This window comes from Symphodus melops (assembly GCF_947650265.1).
Source record: "Symphodus melops genome assembly, chromosome: 13".
NCBI classification, from domain to species: Eukaryota; Metazoa; Chordata; class Actinopteri; order Labriformes; family Labridae; genus Symphodus; species Symphodus melops.
Genome location: NC_136703.1, coordinates 11,035,985 through 11,053,611, shown reverse-complemented (window position 1 = coordinate 11,053,611; position 17,627 = coordinate 11,035,985). Strand labels below are relative to the sequence as shown.

General features: G+C 40.5%; 1 protein-coding gene and 1 long non-coding RNA gene across 3 annotated transcripts; one reads left to right on the top strand and one right to left on the bottom strand.

The window, feature by feature from the left end:
• The first annotated feature begins 7,369 nt into the window (after positions 1–7,369).
• LOC306834352 lies at positions 7,370–8,669 on the top strand. 2 transcript variants are annotated; one of them, XR_013780480.1, is made up of 3 exons: positions 7,370–7,639; positions 7,721–7,890; positions 7,972–8,669. It is a non-coding gene; the product is annotated as an uncharacterized lncRNA (long non-coding RNA). The 2 variants fall into 2 exon arrangements; XR_013780481.1 differs by having other exon boundaries at positions 7,721–8,669.
• A 157-nt stretch (positions 8,670–8,826) lies between these two features.
• LOC306834284 (uncharacterized protein) lies at positions 8,827–15,796 on the bottom strand. Its single transcript, XM_079360115.1, has 4 exons — positions 15,420–15,796; positions 10,353–10,518; positions 10,150–10,265; positions 8,827–9,904 (listed from the first exon to the last, which is right to left on the bottom strand). The coding sequence occupies exons 1-4, from the start codon at positions 15,558–15,560 to the stop codon at positions 9,092–9,094; spliced, it is 1,236 nt and encodes a 411-aa protein (XP_079216241.1). The 5' UTR covers positions 15,561–15,796; the 3' UTR covers positions 8,827–9,091.
• Between the last annotated feature and the right edge of the window lie 1,831 nt (positions 15,797–17,627).

The following is a 17,627-nucleotide window of genomic DNA, read 5'->3' as shown; positions in this document are numbered from 1 at the left end:
CCCCGCCTCTATACAAGACTCCATCATCGATTCATAAAAGCCAGAGGAATGCACCATCTTCTGGTGAGAGCGCGCACATCTAATGACAGGACGCAGGAAAATAGGAGGCAAAGGGATGAGACAATATTTGAAACTGTCATGGTTTAAAGGCAGGGTAGGCAATTTCCTCCAGACAAACTTTATACGTTTTTGGTTGAAATTGTCTTTATGTCCTGACAGTAATTAAGATCTTTATGCTCTGAAAAAGGAACGAAGAAAATCCGTCATCTGTAGCAGCTGTAAACCTGTAACAACGTTGACCAATGTGAGATTGATTGATTGATTGGTTCGTTTTTTCATAAACCAATCAAGCCTCTCTACCCTATGCATGCACGAGCCCACACTCAAAGTATGAGCTGAAATCCGCTTCTGGACCAATGGTGCTAGTGCATGTAAGTGAGGGGCAGGGAGCACAGAGGGGAGGGGTGGGTGAATACAGTCTGTGGTGAATACATGAATACAGAAGACGCTACTTTCAAAATCATGCTAGTTTTCGAAAATTACCGACACTGCCATTAATCGCCTCACACGTCAATGCCCTTTGTTTCATATTTATTCGTTTTATTCCTTGTTGTGAAACTAACGTTTTGTGAGAGTAAACCTTTATTCATTGAGTTTTTAGGTAAGCTATAGGCTTACCTTAATTTTTTAATGCATATTTATTACAGTTTTTCTCAGTCGCTTTGGTACATTTTTCAGAATTCTAACCAATAATAAATAATAATAATAATACATTTAATTTGTAAGCGCTTTTACGAGGGCTCAAAGGCACTTTACATGTAAAAAAAATCACAGTAAACAGTTAAAAACAGTAGAAGAGCATTAAAAGACAGAGAAACAGAAAGAGAAGAGGGGAAAGAAGAAGTTAAGTATTAAAAGCTAGTTTATAGAGGTGGGTTTTGAGCATGGTCTTGAAAGTTGGGAGGTGTGTGCAGGAACGGATGGGTTTGGGGAGTGAGTTCCAGAGGGAGGGGGCAGCGATGGAGAAGGCTCTGTCTCCCCAGGTTCGGTGCTTAGTCCGTGTAGGTGGGGAGAGGGTGTTTCCTTTAGATGAGCGGAGGTCATGGGAGGGGGTGTGGTGGTGAAGCAGGTCAGTGAGGTAAGGTGGGGCCAGGTTATTTAGTGCTTTGTGTGTGAGGAGGATGATTTTAAACTGTATGCGGTGAGTGATGGGGAGCCAGTGCAGGTCACGGAGGACGGGGGTGATGTGGTCTCTGGAGCGGGTGTGGGTGAGCAGGCGTGCGGCTGAGTTCTGGATGTATTGCAGTTTATTGAGGAGTTTGGATGGTAAACCATGGAGGATGCTGTTACAGTAATCTAGTCTGGATGTGATGAATGCATGGATGAGAGTTTCTGCAGCAGGGAATGTGAGTGAGGGGCGGAGGCGGGCAATGTTTTTGAGGTGGAAGAAGGCGGTCCTGGTGATGTGTTTGATGTGGAGGTCGAACCTTAGGTTATTGTCAAAGATGATTCCTAGGTTGCGGGTGTGCGGTGAGGGGGATAGAGTGCAGTTGTCAAAGGTGAGGGAGAAGTTGTGACTGGCTTTGGTGCGGGATGTGGGGTCAATGATGATTATGTCTGATTTATCGCTGTTGAGTTGAAGATAGTTTGCTTGCATCCATGATTTGATTTCGGTGAGGCAGTTTCTGAGTGTGGAGTGGGTGGTGTTGGAGATGGCTTTGGAGGAGATGTATAGTTGGATGTCATCGGCGTAGCAGTGAAACTGAAGGTTATGTTGACGGATGATCTGGCCAAGGGGGAGGAGGTAAAGAATGAAGAGGAGGGGACCAAGCACCGACCCCTGGGGGACACCTTGTGACAGGGGAGCGGTGGGAGAGGTGCAGTTGTTGATATTAATGAACTGTTGTCTGTCAGTGAGGTAGGAGTGAAACCAGGAGAGTGCTGTGCCGGTGATGTGAAGACAGGATTCCAGACGGGAGAGCAGGATGGAGTGGTTGATGGTGTCGAAAGCAGCTGTGAGGTCAAGGAGGATGAGGATGGTGAGGTGTCCGGAGTCGGCTGCAAGGAGGAGGTCGTTGGTGACTTTTAAAAGAGCTGTCTCAGTGCTGTGTTTGGAACGGAAACCAGACTGGAATGATTCAAAAAGGTTATTGGAGGTGAGGTGGGTTGTGAGTTGTGTGGCGACAGCGCGTTCTAGAATTTTTGATAGGAAGGGGAGGTTGGAGATGGGGCGGAAGTTGTTTGGGTTTTCATGATCAAGACCGGGTTTTTTGATGATGGGTGTGATGGCAGCCAGTTTGAGGGTTTGGGGAACAGAGCCTGTGCAGAGGGAGGAGTTAATGATATCGATGATGAGTGGGGAGATGACATGGAGGCAGTCCTTGATGAGTTTGGAGGGTATGGGGTCCAGGGTACAGGTGGAGGTTTTTAATCCGGTCATAATGGTTTTAAGTTGTGCTGGCAGTAATGGAGAGAAATGGGTCAGGTGATGGGTAGTGGTGGGCAGTGAGGCAGGTGGTGAAGCAGGGGGGAACGCAGGTTGGGAGATGGGAGGGATCCTGAGGATGTTGAGGTTACTGTAGATGGTGTTGATTTTTGATTGGAGGAATGATAAGAAGGTTTGGCATTTTTCAGCGGTAAATGATGACGAGATGTTGTCGTGAGGTTTGAGGAGGGTGTTGATGGTGGAAAACAGAGCCTTGGGGTTGTTGGAGCCAGAGTGGATGAGGTGGGAGTAGTAGGTGGACCGGGCAGCGTTGAGTTCTTCTTTGTATTGTTGAAGGTGATCGATGTATGCCGATCGATGAACTGATAGTCCGGTTTTATTGTGGAGTCTTTCGAGTTGCCTTTTCCGGGTCTTCATTTGGCGGAGTGCGGGGGTGAACCAGGGGGCAGAGTGTGTGAAAGAGACAGTTTTCGTTTTGACGGGAGCTAACTGATCTAAGCAGGAGGAGAGTGTGTTGTTGTAATGGTTTACAAGGTCTGTGGGGTCGTCGGATGGTGGTGGAGGAGAGACGGACAGACAGTGGGTGAGTGAGGCTGAGAGAGCTGAGGGGGAGATGGATTTGAGATTTCTGAAAGTTATGGTCCAGTTTTGTTTAGTGGTGGGGACAGGGATGTCTATGTCCATGGTGATGGCCAGGTGGTCAGAAATGTGCAGGTTGTGGCTGGTTAACTGTAGGATAACCAAGCTGTCTGGGTTCGTCTGACCTGATACACAATGAAAAACAATAAACGACACATAGACAGGGACAGAGCTGGCTCTAACCATTTTGGTGCCCTGGGCAAGATTTCCTTATTTTGCAGCCAGTTGGTTCAACGAAGACAACATTCATACACTTCAAGAAAAGTGGCATTCAGCTTTATATTCAACATAATTTCTTTACTTTAAAATAGTAATACTTCTAAACAAATATGAACAAAATGGTAGCAATTCTTATAGATATATACAAAATAAAAATAAATTCATATACCCAGATCAAACAAACCAGTGCCAGAGCAGAAGAGTTCACAGACGGCTCAGGGACAGCAGGGAATGGTTTTAAATGTTTTTAAATTGTACCTGGAGAGAGAAGATTAGCATTTGTGAAATGATAGACATTTTATATTAGTATGAACACAAAGTATTATTTTAACCTCAGCAGAGTTTTTCAGGAGAGTTTAACAGTTTTCCTCGTAACCACCATAACTGCACCATGCACAAATCAGTGAGAACATCTGTACAAAATGCATTCATGATCATAGACATAATACTATAAAGGAAAGAGCTTCAAACTAATAATGGCATCCGGAGGTGGAAAATAAACATTTCAGGGTGAAACTAACTTAGAACAAAGATGTCAATAAATATAGAAGTAGGTTTTCCGCCTAGAACAACATAAGGGCAAAATAAGTGAATAAAGACTAAATAAGAATGAAAGTAAATTAAAAGTAGGCTACAGTGGAATAACTTAGGTTAAATCTAGCGATTGATTAGGAAAAAGGTTCTACTGAAGTCGCTATCATCCATCCATAATAAGCTAGTTTAAATCCAACTGATAAATCATTGATCCGTGCATCTCGTTACGTCTTTGTCTTCTTCAGATTCTTCCTCCTCTTCTACTTTTTAGTCCCTGGGCTCCTGGTCACTTTGTCGTCGTTTTTACTTCACGGTCGTTTATAACGTGATATTAATCTGTACGATCTGTGTCACTTACTTCTAAAGAGTCAGCTTCCCTTCTCCTCCACAATAAGCAGGTAACAAGCACTTGCACTGCTAGCAGGAGCCAAGAAAACAGAGCCTTTAAAAATATGTGATGTAGCTTTGTGTACATGGCTTATTTTGTAACATTACTAAATAATAGCATGAAAATGATTATAGACTAATCATATTTAGTCATATTCAAACACATTTTTTCTTCTATTTCTTCTTCTTATCTTCAACGTTTTTTCCTCACTCATTTGGGGCACTAGCGACGGGCCAGCACTGGACAAGGAGCTTCCTCAGTCGTGGCTTCCACTTTATTTTTACCCACCTGTAGTACAGCCAACTGGATAACAATCCCCGCCACCGCTTTACGGTACCTTCGGTAACTCTCTAGAAACACTTCACTCTAGAAACTGTACCAATAGCAACCACACAACAATCTGTTGCATATGTTCCCCCCTCAACTCCCCCCTCTGTAATGGCAATTTTCCAATTTTGATCCTCCTTTCCAATGATTGCCATTAACAGGCAGGCAGGGATGAAGTTTTACGCAGACGCAATCATGATAATCCAGTCGTAATTGTTGTTGACTTGATGGTTTATTGTAGTGATTTGATTAATAAAAAATGAGAAAAAAAACATACCATTTCCAGTGGTTTTTCTGAGTGCTGGTTGTCACATGAGTGCTGGTCTGGTGAGAACTGTTTGTGCTCCCCCTTCCTGTTTCCCTCCTCTTCTTGTCACCTATGCTCATAGATAAACACACCCCTGTGCCTTCAGTGTCACGAGTGGAAAATAATATGCAAGAAATATCAAAACTAAATAACATGCTAACAATAAGCTCCTACAACGTCCTTGTTTCACTTTCAACAGTGCAGACATACATGAGAAGACAGGAAACCCCTTGAAACAGACCATGAACAGAACTATACCTGAGAAAAGACAAAACCCTATGACAACCTCTGCTTGCTTCATAAACAAGGCGGAACTGTTTGTCATTGCACATTTTTTCAGGTACTCCGATTACACTGATGCACATGTGATGTCAGAGTTTGGCCAAAGGCTACCAAAATACCTGGATGAAAGCACACTGTTATAGCCAATGCAAGTACTTATTGAAATAATTCTTATTTCAAGAAACGACCTGATGGTAGCCTTGATAAAGGCGTGGTTCTGGGCAAACTGCAATAAAAGAGCTTGCATACCACCGAGGCAATTCAACACTCCAGTACCATCTCAATGCAAAGCACGTCAGAGTAAGCACACAAACCATTGGAGCTACTAGTGCTAGCTAACATACAGCTAACGGCTACTAGTACAAACAAGAGGCGTTTGCAGCCCAAACTCAACCAAGTCACAAATTCAATCGCTAAATGGATGCAATTAATTTTGATTAGTTAATTAGAAAGCCCTGAGTTAATTAGTTTTTCAAGAAAGTCCCACCACCAATGAAAACCATTCAGAACCTCACAACATCCTTAAGGTGTGATGGTGGCCGCAGTACACATCCCCCACGCGATTGCCCTAGTTCAGTCCCTAAAAACCCCCCAAGCACCTGTTGCTCACCCATCTGTGGCGACAAGGGGAGTGGCAAAGCCCCCAAAAGAGGAGATGCTTGAATGGAAGGAGAAGAGCCACTAACAGTCACTGAAGGCACCGGCAAAGTGTAACGTTTCAGTCTGTCATCACCTGAGTCCTCTCCAGAGAGTCCAGTGGATCGATGATGTGGTAAGTTAATGCAGCCTCACTCCCAGCCGCCAACACCTCCATGACCCGGTATGGGCCCTTCCAATGAGGTGCCAACTTCATCTGTTATTCAACCACACCATCTCACCCATCTTATAAGCATCGTGACAAACATTGGTTTCATGATACATTTTTTACCTCTCATGAGCCTCTGCAGCCTTAAGCCTGGCTGAGAATGCAGCCTCCAGCCCTTTCATCATGGACATCACATACCCTGGCAGAGATCCAGCCAACCGTGAGTGCCAAGCAACCCTGTATCACCAATCACACCCAAATATCTCAAAACTATGGAAATAGAGTCAATGTTCCATCTCAAGACAAACTCACATCAAACTAAACCTTCCTCAGATGATGAAACCAACATTCACAGCACTCAACACCTTTGAATCAAATCAACTTTCCAACACAATAAGCAACCCAACCAACACTGCTTCATTAGTCAACCAGATGCATAAATTAATCAGTCTGTTGCCAAGATTCCTCCTAAAAAATTACAATGTAATTTACCATAATCCTATATGCGAAAACAAACCAAACATATCATAAACTACTAGTTTACAAATGAATGTATGCTCATAGATAAATGCAGGTGTTTGTTGAAAGAGTTTATGAATAAAATCGTACTGGCCTTGATCAAGCTGAATTCAGGATTCCTCTGAGTTGTAATCTGCAAAGCTTCAGTGTCCATGAATCACTGCATGGTGTCCTCTCATCTGCCTTTTGGACTGCTTCACTTCAGACACATTCCATCTCCTCTGTCTTTACTCCAGCTCTCACACAACATATGAAAAAATAGAAAACAAAACAGAAGGTTAATGTCTTAGTCACTCCAGATTCTTATACACAACATTTTAAGCTTCAGATATAAAACAACAGATAATTCAATGTTGAAACAATGAAAATGAACTCAAAACTAAAAAGAACTATTATAATTTTTGTTTTAAAGAAGTGTGACACAGTGTAGTTCAGGTTTGTTTTATGTTTATATTTCATCATTAATATTAGTGGAATTTTAATTGAATTATTTTACCAATAAGATAATAGGATTTACACAGTAAACAATGTTTGTTTATTTCCTAAAAATAACTAAATGGGTCATTTTCAGAATGAGGGATAAATGTGTATATTCTTGAAGTTTTAACCTACGGTTTAAATTGATCATTACTAAATTCTATTTTGTATTTAAAAACCCTAAAGCCTGGTTCACACGGCAGGATAATCACGCCGATTTCGGCTCCGATTCTCTCCTTCCGATAATCTTAAGGACGCCCGATCATCATAAAATAATCTTATAAGATCATCCTGCCGTGTGTGGTGTGTTCAGACCGCTCTCGTCTGGTCGGAAGAATGTCGGGACCGCTCCGATCTCAAATCGGGGATATTCAACATGTTGGATTGTTTTGGCCCGATCTCTCATCATGTGTGGTGTCTCCCGAGGAGAAAACGAGCACGAGCCTGTTGACGGTTGATGTGTAGCCAATCAGAAAGCGAGGTGACGTAGAGGCGAGGAAACTCCGGGAGCATAAAAAAAAACAGCTGTCATGATGGCGCAACAGAAAGTCCGGTGGACATCGGAGATGGAGGACCAACTCGTCAACCTATGGCAACATCATGAATGTTTATACAATGTTTCATGCAAAGAGTATCATAACCGACAGGACAAGGAGAGGAGTTGGACAGAAATTGCCGCTGCACTTGAGATAAACGGTAACTTTTCTTCTACACTACCAACCGTTAACTTGATGATAACGGTCATTCATGTAAATGTCTTGTTATTGTTAATGACAGTGGAAGAAGTAAAGACACGGGCCACAACTTTGAGGACCCAGTACAGCAAGCTTCTGAAAAGTAAACCCAGTGGGAGTTTGCAAAAGCCACTAACAAGCAAACAAAGGTGGCTCATGAAGACACTGATGTTTCTGAAGAAGCATGTCACCCAACGTCCAACTGAAAGCAGTGTATGTATCCTGATTGTAGACTTCTTATCAATATTTAAGTGTTGTCTAAATATCCATTAATATTTTTTATAACTTTTATAGCTGCCTCAAACAATTAAAGATGCTCTGGCTGCTGAGAGGGACCTCCTGAGTGATGTAGATGATGACCTCTCTCCGGCCTCTGAGGAAACATCTGCTGAGGATACATTTTTTCTACAAAATGATGACGACCCTTCCCCTCCTGTAGCTCATGTACCACCTGCGAAAAAGCTTAAGAAAAGCCAATCTAATGATGTAATTGAAATCGAAAAACTGAAAATTTTACAGCAGATGTCAACAGCTTTTAACGCTGGAAGAAGCAAAGATAGTGACAGCCACTTTGGACAACAAGTAGCTGAGGAGTTGAGGTCAATTAAAAACGCTGTGCTAAAGACAAGAATAAAGAGAAAAATCATGAACGATTTATATGAGGCTCAGGAGAATGATGCACAGGTGCCACCTATTTACCCTGTACCCTCCTCTGTACATATGCCAAACACACAACCAACCCCTCTACTCACACACACAATTCAACAAGAGCCATATCACTACATACATAACTACAGGAGAATGTTAGAAGACGAGTGAATACATACAGGGGGAGATTGTCAGACTCAACTACCTGTTTTGTGGTTATTTTCAAGTGCATCTTCAGTTGCATTCTTTTTTGATGTCTTCGTTTTAATTGAACTTTTGTTATATATAGGAGTAAAGATTGCTTGTATCCTGAAGTGAATAATAAAGTTATTTATTTGATCCCACAGACTGTTTTTCATGTTTTCAAAGTTGACCTCTATCCAACTGGATAGATGGCTTCAGGATTGAAATATGGAATTTCATAAAAATAATACAAGTAGAAAAAGCAACACAAGTATTTCATTCAAATATGAAGATGCAAGAGCAATTGGACATGGAGAAAGTTTAATTTTTTGCACAGGGAATTTCAGGTAAATCAAATATCAAAATATAAATACTATATAAATTTGAACACTAAAATAAACAAAGAAGCACAAACAAAAGGTGTGTATATAAAATATTCTAAATCTTGGAATATTAAAAGTTTATCCATTACATTTCAATTTCTAATTATTTTTTAATTTCCAGAAATGTATTATAACAACATATTAAATGCTATAAAAAAAAAACGTTACGTCAGCTTTAAGAGGCTTTAACATGCCAAAGCCTATATGTAGTTGTCCTGCCAGGGAATCTTGCCTGCAGAGGAAACAAAGTAGCTCTTCAGCTTGTCTCTGTTTTGTTTGGCAGCAATGGAGCTATTGCAGGGTTTTCCTGGTTGAAGAGGGAGCATGGGTGCCAGACCATTTTGTCTCCAGGTACCCTCAACAATTCTGTGGTAACAGTCGTCTGAGTCCATCAGGGCTGGAGGTGCATATGTGGCAGACCTAATCCCACATAAATAATTGTGGAGACAAACACATGCTAAGGCAACCTTCTGTACCTTGTCTGCGTCGAGCATTATGGTGGTGCGGAAAACTCTCCACCTGTTGGCAAGTATTCCAAATCCATTTTCGACCACTCTGCGTGCTCGAGAAAGCCTGTAGTTAAAGACTCTCTGCTCATAGTCCATTTGACGAAAGGAGTACGGCTTCATGAGGTCCGTGCGCAAAGGATAAGCATCATCACCCAGGATCACAAAGGGTGCTTCTATGTCTGACTGTGGAAGTGGTTTTGCTGCAGGGATATTTAGAAGGCCCTGGTCCAGCGCTTTCTTGAAATCCGATTCATTAAACACACCTGCATCTGACGCTCTTCCCTGTGCCCCCACACTAACATAAAGAAACTGATACTTTGCATCAACAAGAGCCATCATTAATACAGAGAAATGCCCCTTGTAATTACGGAAGACACTTCCACTATGAGCAGGGGGCAAAATGCTGATATGTTTGCCATCTAGGGCACCAAGACAATGGGGGAACTGCCACTTCTGATGAAAATCTTGCGCAATCTCCAGCCATTCCTCCTCTGTAGTTGGTGTCTGAAATGACAGAATTATGCATATGGGAAAAGACCTCAAATAGTTCAACTTCCATTGTGTATATATCTTTTTCCTTGGCTTTCTGTATTTCACATATAAATAATACTGAGAACATATTTTAAAGAAATACATTTTAAAAATGTTTACTGTTAAAATCAAATACATACTGATATATAAAAAGAGATCACATGCAGTATGTGTTTAATTTGTGTGTGTATTTCAAAAAAACATTTAATTAGACTTACCTTGAGATAATCCTTAGCAAATGCTTGGTACAGGGCTTCACATGTTTCGGTGACAATCTTGGAAATGGTTGACTTTCCAACTCTAAACTGGAAGTTTAATGATGAAAAGGAGTCTCCTACAAGATAAAGAAACAACATGAGTTTCATTCACCCGATTAAGTAAAAGTAAACACGATAAACAAAGCAGACTTTTGCAAACAAACCTGTTGCCAAGAATCTTAGCGTTAACACCAGTCTCTCCTTCGCAGAAATGGACAGCCTCATGTTTGTGTCCTGCTTTGTGATCAATGGGGCTACTTTATTGAGGACAAACTCAAGCTCCTCCATATTCATTCGCAGTAACTCCCTGACCCCTTCTCTGTCAGAGACCTGTGAAATATGAAAATATAAATGATCGGCATAAACATCCACAGCTGCAGTCCACCAGAGTACAGAATATACATATATATATACATATACACACACACACACACACACACACACACACACACACACACACACATATATATATATACACATATACATATACATACATATACATATATATATATATATATATATATATGTGTGTGTGTATATATGTATATATATATATCACTCATTCTTGAAAACTGGGACAAAACATGTCCTACCAAAAAAAGTCAGATTTATGTTAAAAATCAATACATTCATCATGATTCCCATGCTTAAAAAGTTCAATCTGAAGGAATTGAGTATACCTATGTAATTTTTATCATCCATTTTTTTATTATTTTGTGTGAATTTCTTTGATTGTCTGGTCTGTCGTTGGGGGTCCATGTTATTCAACCTGTCCTCAGTAAGAGGACAAAATATTCACATGCCCAAAAAAACTTTAAAAAACTGTACAAGTTCAGAAACATATATTTTCAATAAAAAGAATGGTCATGAATTTATAAAAAAATATATACAGTGAAGTTTAAATAATATTTTCCCCATAAACCTGCCTATCAAAGTTATGTCCTCAGTTTCTGTCAACTCCGTCAGATTTTTCAGCAATCCCCACTAAATTAGACAATAGTGTGGTAAACTATATCCCTGAAGACTCCCTTTCCTCTTCCTGACTGTGCTGAGTGCAGCACTAGCACTGATGCTCTGGTAAGTTTGACATTTTTTAATATTTTAGATAAACAAAGTTGATATTACAAAGGTCACAGCTAGAATATGTCAACACCGTCTCCCCTTTAACATGATTTTTTTAAAACAGTAGTGAATAGAATTTAGGCTTTTTAGTAAGGTTGTTTGGGCATCTAGCAACTGAGAACAATCCAGCTAGCTGCAGAGAACAATACAAGTTTTGGAGGGAAAAAAATTCCCTTTTGTCAACTCCGTCAGACGTCAACTCCGTCAGTTTTTATAACTGACGGAGTTGACATGAAAGCTGACGGAGTTGAAAAATCCACCAAGAACCTCTAAATGTGCAAATATAATATTATCTGTAAACAAAGTAAAAGATTGAAATGTTATTTCAGTGGTATATTAACACACAAATGTACATATATAACATGAATTGTGTTATTAACCTTTGTGATGCATCCCCTACACTTCTGACTTGTAGAGTATGGACAGAATGTGGTCTACTTATTACTGTGTAACAGTCCCAGAATTTATATATTATAATTCTATATTAAATAAAAGTTGCTGATTTTAGCAGTTTGTTCTAATATGATTGGATTTTTTTTAATTATTTCTCACTATATTGTAGGAAAACATGGCTAGACAGAAATTGTCTGTTGAGGAGCAAAGGAGAAGAAATAGAGATTACCAAAAAAAGAGAAGAGAGAAATTGAACAGTGACCCCCAGATAAAAAATGAGATGCAAGAGAAGGAAAGACAAAGGTGGAAGAAAAGAGTTCAAGACAAAAAAGTAATGCAAATAGGCAACATAGGAGACAGGGCAAAAAGGCAAAAGAGAAAGTATTGGAGAGATGCAAAGAAAAGGTCCAGACAGCGAATGTCCAGTGAAGGTGCACTGCTGCAAGGAGACACACCCCCAGACAGTCCACTAGATCAGAGTATTGATGAATGCAATACCAGACAGTCTCGCAGAAGTGAAAGGGAGAGAAGAAAAAGTAGGAAAAGGCATTCAAGAGAAATACAAGCTTTGAAAGAGAAGCTTAAGAAAGTAGCAAAAGAGCGAAACAAATTGAGAAAGCAAAAATGGCGAGGAAAAAAGGCTACAATTAAAACAATACTGGACTCCCCAGGGACAGAAACTAAGAAAATGCTGTCAGGAAGCAAACTTGTAAATCCAGAAATCAAGAAAGCCCTTCTTTTCCACAACATTCTCAGAAGAGAGCTTCAGGAAAACAAACAAACTCCTGTGTTACGGCGTCCTTCACCATTGCTAAGTTTGTCAGGCAGGATTTTGAAGAAGTATCGCCTCCTTAACAAAATCCAAGAGTTTGGATTAACTTACAAATTAATAAGAGGAAAGAAACAGACAGCACAGAAAAAGAAAACATTCCTCCAAGGTATCACACAGACTGTTCAAGATTTCCTCATCAACTCTGCACATGTAACAACTGATAAAATGGACACCATCACAAGGAAAAAGATGAAGCACCAGAGAATGATCCTTACAGACTCCATGATCAACCTCCACACTGATTTCCTCATTAGAAACCCAACTTTGAAGCTAAGCTATTCTGCATTCTGTACTCTGAGGCCATTCTATGTTACAGCCCCAAAAGCTTCTGATCGGAAGACATGTCTGTGCCAAATGCATGAAAATGCATGCTTAATGCTTGAGGTCCTGAGATCGACTGGTATTGTGAAGTCGAACAAACTGGATGAAAGTTTTCGATTAGTGTGTTGCTGTCCAGTAAGTGAGGCCTGTCTTCTTCGCACCTGCTCAAGATGTCTAAGCAAATGCACAGTTCCAACCCATGAGCAAGACAACATTCATGTGCAGTGGAAGCAGTGGGAGAGAGTAAAAGAGGACACAGCCAATGGAATCCATGTGAACACTAAGCTTGTCCAACACAGTGGCAGTCTTTCAGAGCTCATCAAACTCTATGAGCAAAAACTCAGAAATGAAACTACAACACATGTGTGTCAAATGCGAAACCAGTCAAAAGAATACAGAAACCTAATTGAGAACTGTGATGAAAGTACAGCAATTGTCCATGTTGACTTTGCTGAATCATGGAGATGCCGGTATCAATCAGAAGTTCAGGCCTGCCATTTTGGACAAAATTTGCCACAGATAACACTGCATACTGGGATGTATTACACTAAGGGTGGAAAGGCAGGGTTTTGCACAGTTTCAGAGTCGAAGAGACAGGATGCTGCAGCAATCTGGACACACATGGATCCTGTCCTAAAAGAAATCAAGATGAAATATCCACAGATTATCACTGTGCACTTTTGGTCTGATGGTCCAAGCAAACAGTATAAGAACAAGAAGAATTTTTTTCTTGTCTCTGCTGTCCCACCTACACTGGGTTTTGAAAGAGCAACATGGAACTTCTTCCCCACTTCCCATGGTAAGGGCGCCCCTGACGGCATTGGAGGAACAGTGAAAAGAACAGCTGACAACTTGGTCCTAAGAGGAAATGACGTGGCAGATGGAAATACATTCTTTGAAAAGGTCTCAAACAGTCTGAAGGGTGTTGAGCTGTACTATATTGCAGAAGAAGACATGCAAACATATGACACACTTCTAATGCAACCTCTCAAACAGATTCCCTCAACAAGACAAATACATCAGGTCATAACATATGAGAACAGAATCTACCACAGACAACTATCCTGCTTTTGCAGTGAGATGTTGGTTTGCCAGTGCTTCTGCCCAGCTTCTGTCTATTTCCCTGTCTACACAGAGGAACAGCAGTGTGATGCAAGGACTGCAAGGAAGAAAGGACCTTTGGCTGTGTTGATGGAGGAGATGGAAGGGGAGATGGAAGGAGAGATGGAGGAGGAGAGGGAAGATGTGATGGAGGGGGAGTTGGATGAGGAGCCTTTAAAACATCCTGATAGTGCTTTGTTAGCACCTACTGTTGGCAGCCTTAATAATGGAGACTGGCTTGCAGTTGTGTATGATGACCACTGGTGGCTAGCCAGGACCATTGCTGTGGATACTGAGCACCAAGATGTGAAAGTCGAGTTTCTACATCCCCATGGTCCAACAACAAAGTTCAAACCAAAGTCTGGCTGGAGGGATGTCTGTTTCTGCCCAGTTGAAGACATCATTGTAAAACTAATGGGAAATGCAACACCACTCAAGTCAAGCCCAACGAGAGAGATGTATACCATAGCCACTGATATGATGGACTTCATAGAGCGTGAGCACATCCGACGCAGATTGAGGAGAAAAGAAGAGCATTAATAGAGCAAAATGAAGGGGAGAGGAACACAGGAGGAGAGGAAGGGAAGTACAGGGAGATGATGTGGAGGAGAGGAACAAGTGGAGAAGAAGACATGGATGGGGATGGGGAGAGCAAGAAGAGGAGGAGAATGGCGCTTATTGTTCTGTTCTACAATGTTTTGTAATAGACGTCAACACCGTCAGTTCAATGTCAACACCGTCAGTTCAATGTCAACACCGTCAGATACATGTTTTTGTTGATTTTTGATAAATACAGTTTGTTTTTTATTCAGTTTGTGTTTTCAATGTTATTAAAGACTGTCTTATCTACATGTCTTATGTCTTATTTATTTAAGAAAATTGTTTTTATAATACTAAAATTAAAAACAAATATTGAAAATGCAGATATTTAGAAATTGGGGTTTTCAAAATAGTGTGACATCACAATAGAAGTTTATATATTATATTTTATGGCATATCAGAGTAACTAAACACTACAGCAATCTATTTCAGGACTTTGGATTTTTCTTGGACTGGAGGAGTTAAAATTCTATACTTTTTAGTGTGTCTGACGGAGTTGACACAAATCAAGTTCCAAAATGCAACATGATAATTTTCATTAAAAAATATTTCATTTAGGACCTGTTCCTTTACATGGTTAAATTGTTGAGACATTTCTCTACAAACATATGCACATACAAAGAATGCTGTGTGCATTTAAAAAAAACATTTTTAAAACCTGTTTTGTCCCTTATCTCAAGAATGAGTGATATATATATATACATATACATATATACGTGATTATACTGTGTTTCAGGAACGCAAAAACTCTTATGTATTATGTATCTTATGAATGTAAAAACGTTTATGAACGTTTATTTCAATGGTAAACAATCAGGGTTGTACGTAACGACATTTCTATGAGAAAAAAACAACTACTCACCGCGATATCATCATGGAGCACGTACAGTCCACGCTCCCGTTGTCTCCACTCCTTTGACCAACGCCTTTTCTTTTTAAAACGTGTTTTGTCGCATAAAAACACAGCACTAACGATCAAAACCGCATCCTCTTCGCCCGTCATGTTTGTTTACTCTGGAATCACGTTTAATCTCGTGAGGTTTTGCGAGATTTCCTGTCTGATCGGGGGATGTTCGCGAGTGAAATCGGTTCGTGTGTGGTGTGTTGATGTTGCCGTGTGGCTGCACACCACACACTGTACGACCGAAACTGTAAAACCTCCGATTATTTATCGCCATGTGTGTGGTCTCTACAGTTTGGGAAATCGGCCGACAATTTTAAAATCCTGCCGTGTGAACCGGCCTTAAGAGCATATCATTCACTCTGATATCTCTTTGGCTTTATTGTATCTCTCTTATCTAAAAAAGAGAAAAAGAAAGGAGATGGCTCTCTCTCCTCTCTCAGAAGCAATAAACTCTTTAACACATTTAAAGCACCTCCCTTTGCGCCACCTCTTAAATTTAGCAATCACTTCCAGTATGGGCTGACTATCAGAGAGTGAACATCCTATCTAAAGATCCTCTTTAAGTCAGGTCAAACCAACACCACAAAAATCACACATACACACAGAAAAAGACAGAAACCACACACCAATACATCAACCTAAACATATTTTAACACATACACATAAACACAGACATTACACAGAGCTCAACACACACAAAAAGACTGTCCTGCAGCCCACATTCTCACACACCCAGGATCCATTAGCACACACACCTCCAAAGAACTCCACCATTCTATGTTACTTTAAAGTTTTGTTTTTTGTTAAAGTCTAAGATTTCTCTCTAATGTATCAACAAAAATTCTTTGTTGCCACATTTTGTCTTTTATTTTTTCCTGCATGCTTTTAACCCACACTTCTTATCTCCAGATACTTTCACTTTATCCAGATTTTAGTCTTTTAACTCTTTCCTTTTTTATGTCTTACTTCTTGACTATACGTTTAGTTTATCTTTTAGTTATCACCCTCATAATTCAGTTCACAAATCAGACTACATCCCATTAAAGCCAACTTTCACGCAGAAGCTAAAATACACATGTCTTACTGTTATGATCTGGGCCCTGATTCATACTCTTGCATGGTTTTTTTTCCAACTTCCTTATTACTAATTCTGCTATACTAACTCTAACTCTTTTTCTTCTTCTTTCTTTCTTCTTCTTTCTTTCTTGTTTCTCAATAAATCCCAATTTAAACAGAAATTACTTCAAACATCAACACATCATCTCTTTTCACTCCAAGTTCTTTGACAGTGGAGCCAGCACAACTACCTCAACATAAATCAGCACTCTGACATGTGTTCACTCACCCAAAATGCTGTAGAATTGAAGAAGCTTCTAGCTGCAATAACGCTCCAAACTGACCCTGCTTGGAGCGCCATTAATGTAGTTTCTTAAGTTCTCCTCCTTTGACGATGATGTATAGATGATGAAGAAATATCCGCTGACACTGACTTGCTTGTAATGTAAGACATTTATTTACAAAGACAAGAAACAGCGTCAGTCCAGGTTAGCCATGGCACCTGGGAGAGTCACCAGCGAAATGTGAGCCCCCTCAAACAAAGAAAGACACTCGTACTTATACAGCATTGGTCAAAGAAAACAGAAAACCATCCAAGTCCTTATTTGGACTTAGGACAACAACTGTTAGCCTCCTTAAACTTACTCTGAACTTATGGCCTTAAGATTTACAACTCCATGCCGGGTTGACTTTTATGATCTCTTTCTCAGGATCAACACCAGTTTACTCCTGTTTTAGACCCAAATGTTATCCTAATCAGTCTTAAGGAAACGACCCCTAATAAACCACTGCATGCTTGTTGATGTTAAACCAAGCTCTTCTTGAAACCACTCATTGCTTTAACATAAGATCGCACAGTGTCAGATGTGCAGTCCTTCAGTCTGACGTACTGTGGTCTCTCTGTGAGGTAGTCAGTGATCCACCTCACCAGGTGCGAGTCCACCCTCAACTCGGTCAGCTTGTCTCTCAGTAGGAGGGGATGGATGGTGTCAAAGGCGCTTGAGAAATCAAAGAACATGACTCATATCACGCTGCTCCCTTTGTCCAGATGAGAGTAAGCCCTGTGTAGAAGATAGAGGATGGCATCGTCCACGCCCACCTTTGCCTGGT

Bases quoted from the DNA above. Each gene is read 5' to 3' on its own strand.
- LOC306834284 (XM_079360115.1), bottom strand. From the start codon at position 15,560: ATGACGGGCGAAGAGGATGCGGTTTTGATCGTTAGTGCTGTGTTTTTA. The intron at 10,266-10,352 runs GTTTGTTTGCAA...TTTATCTTGTAG, and splicing joins GCTAAGATTCTTGGCAACAG to GAGACTCCTTTTCATCATTA. The intron at 9,905-10,149 runs GTAAGTCTAATT...CTGTCATTTCAG, and splicing joins TTGCTAAGGATTATCTCAAG to ACACCAACTACAGAGGAGGA.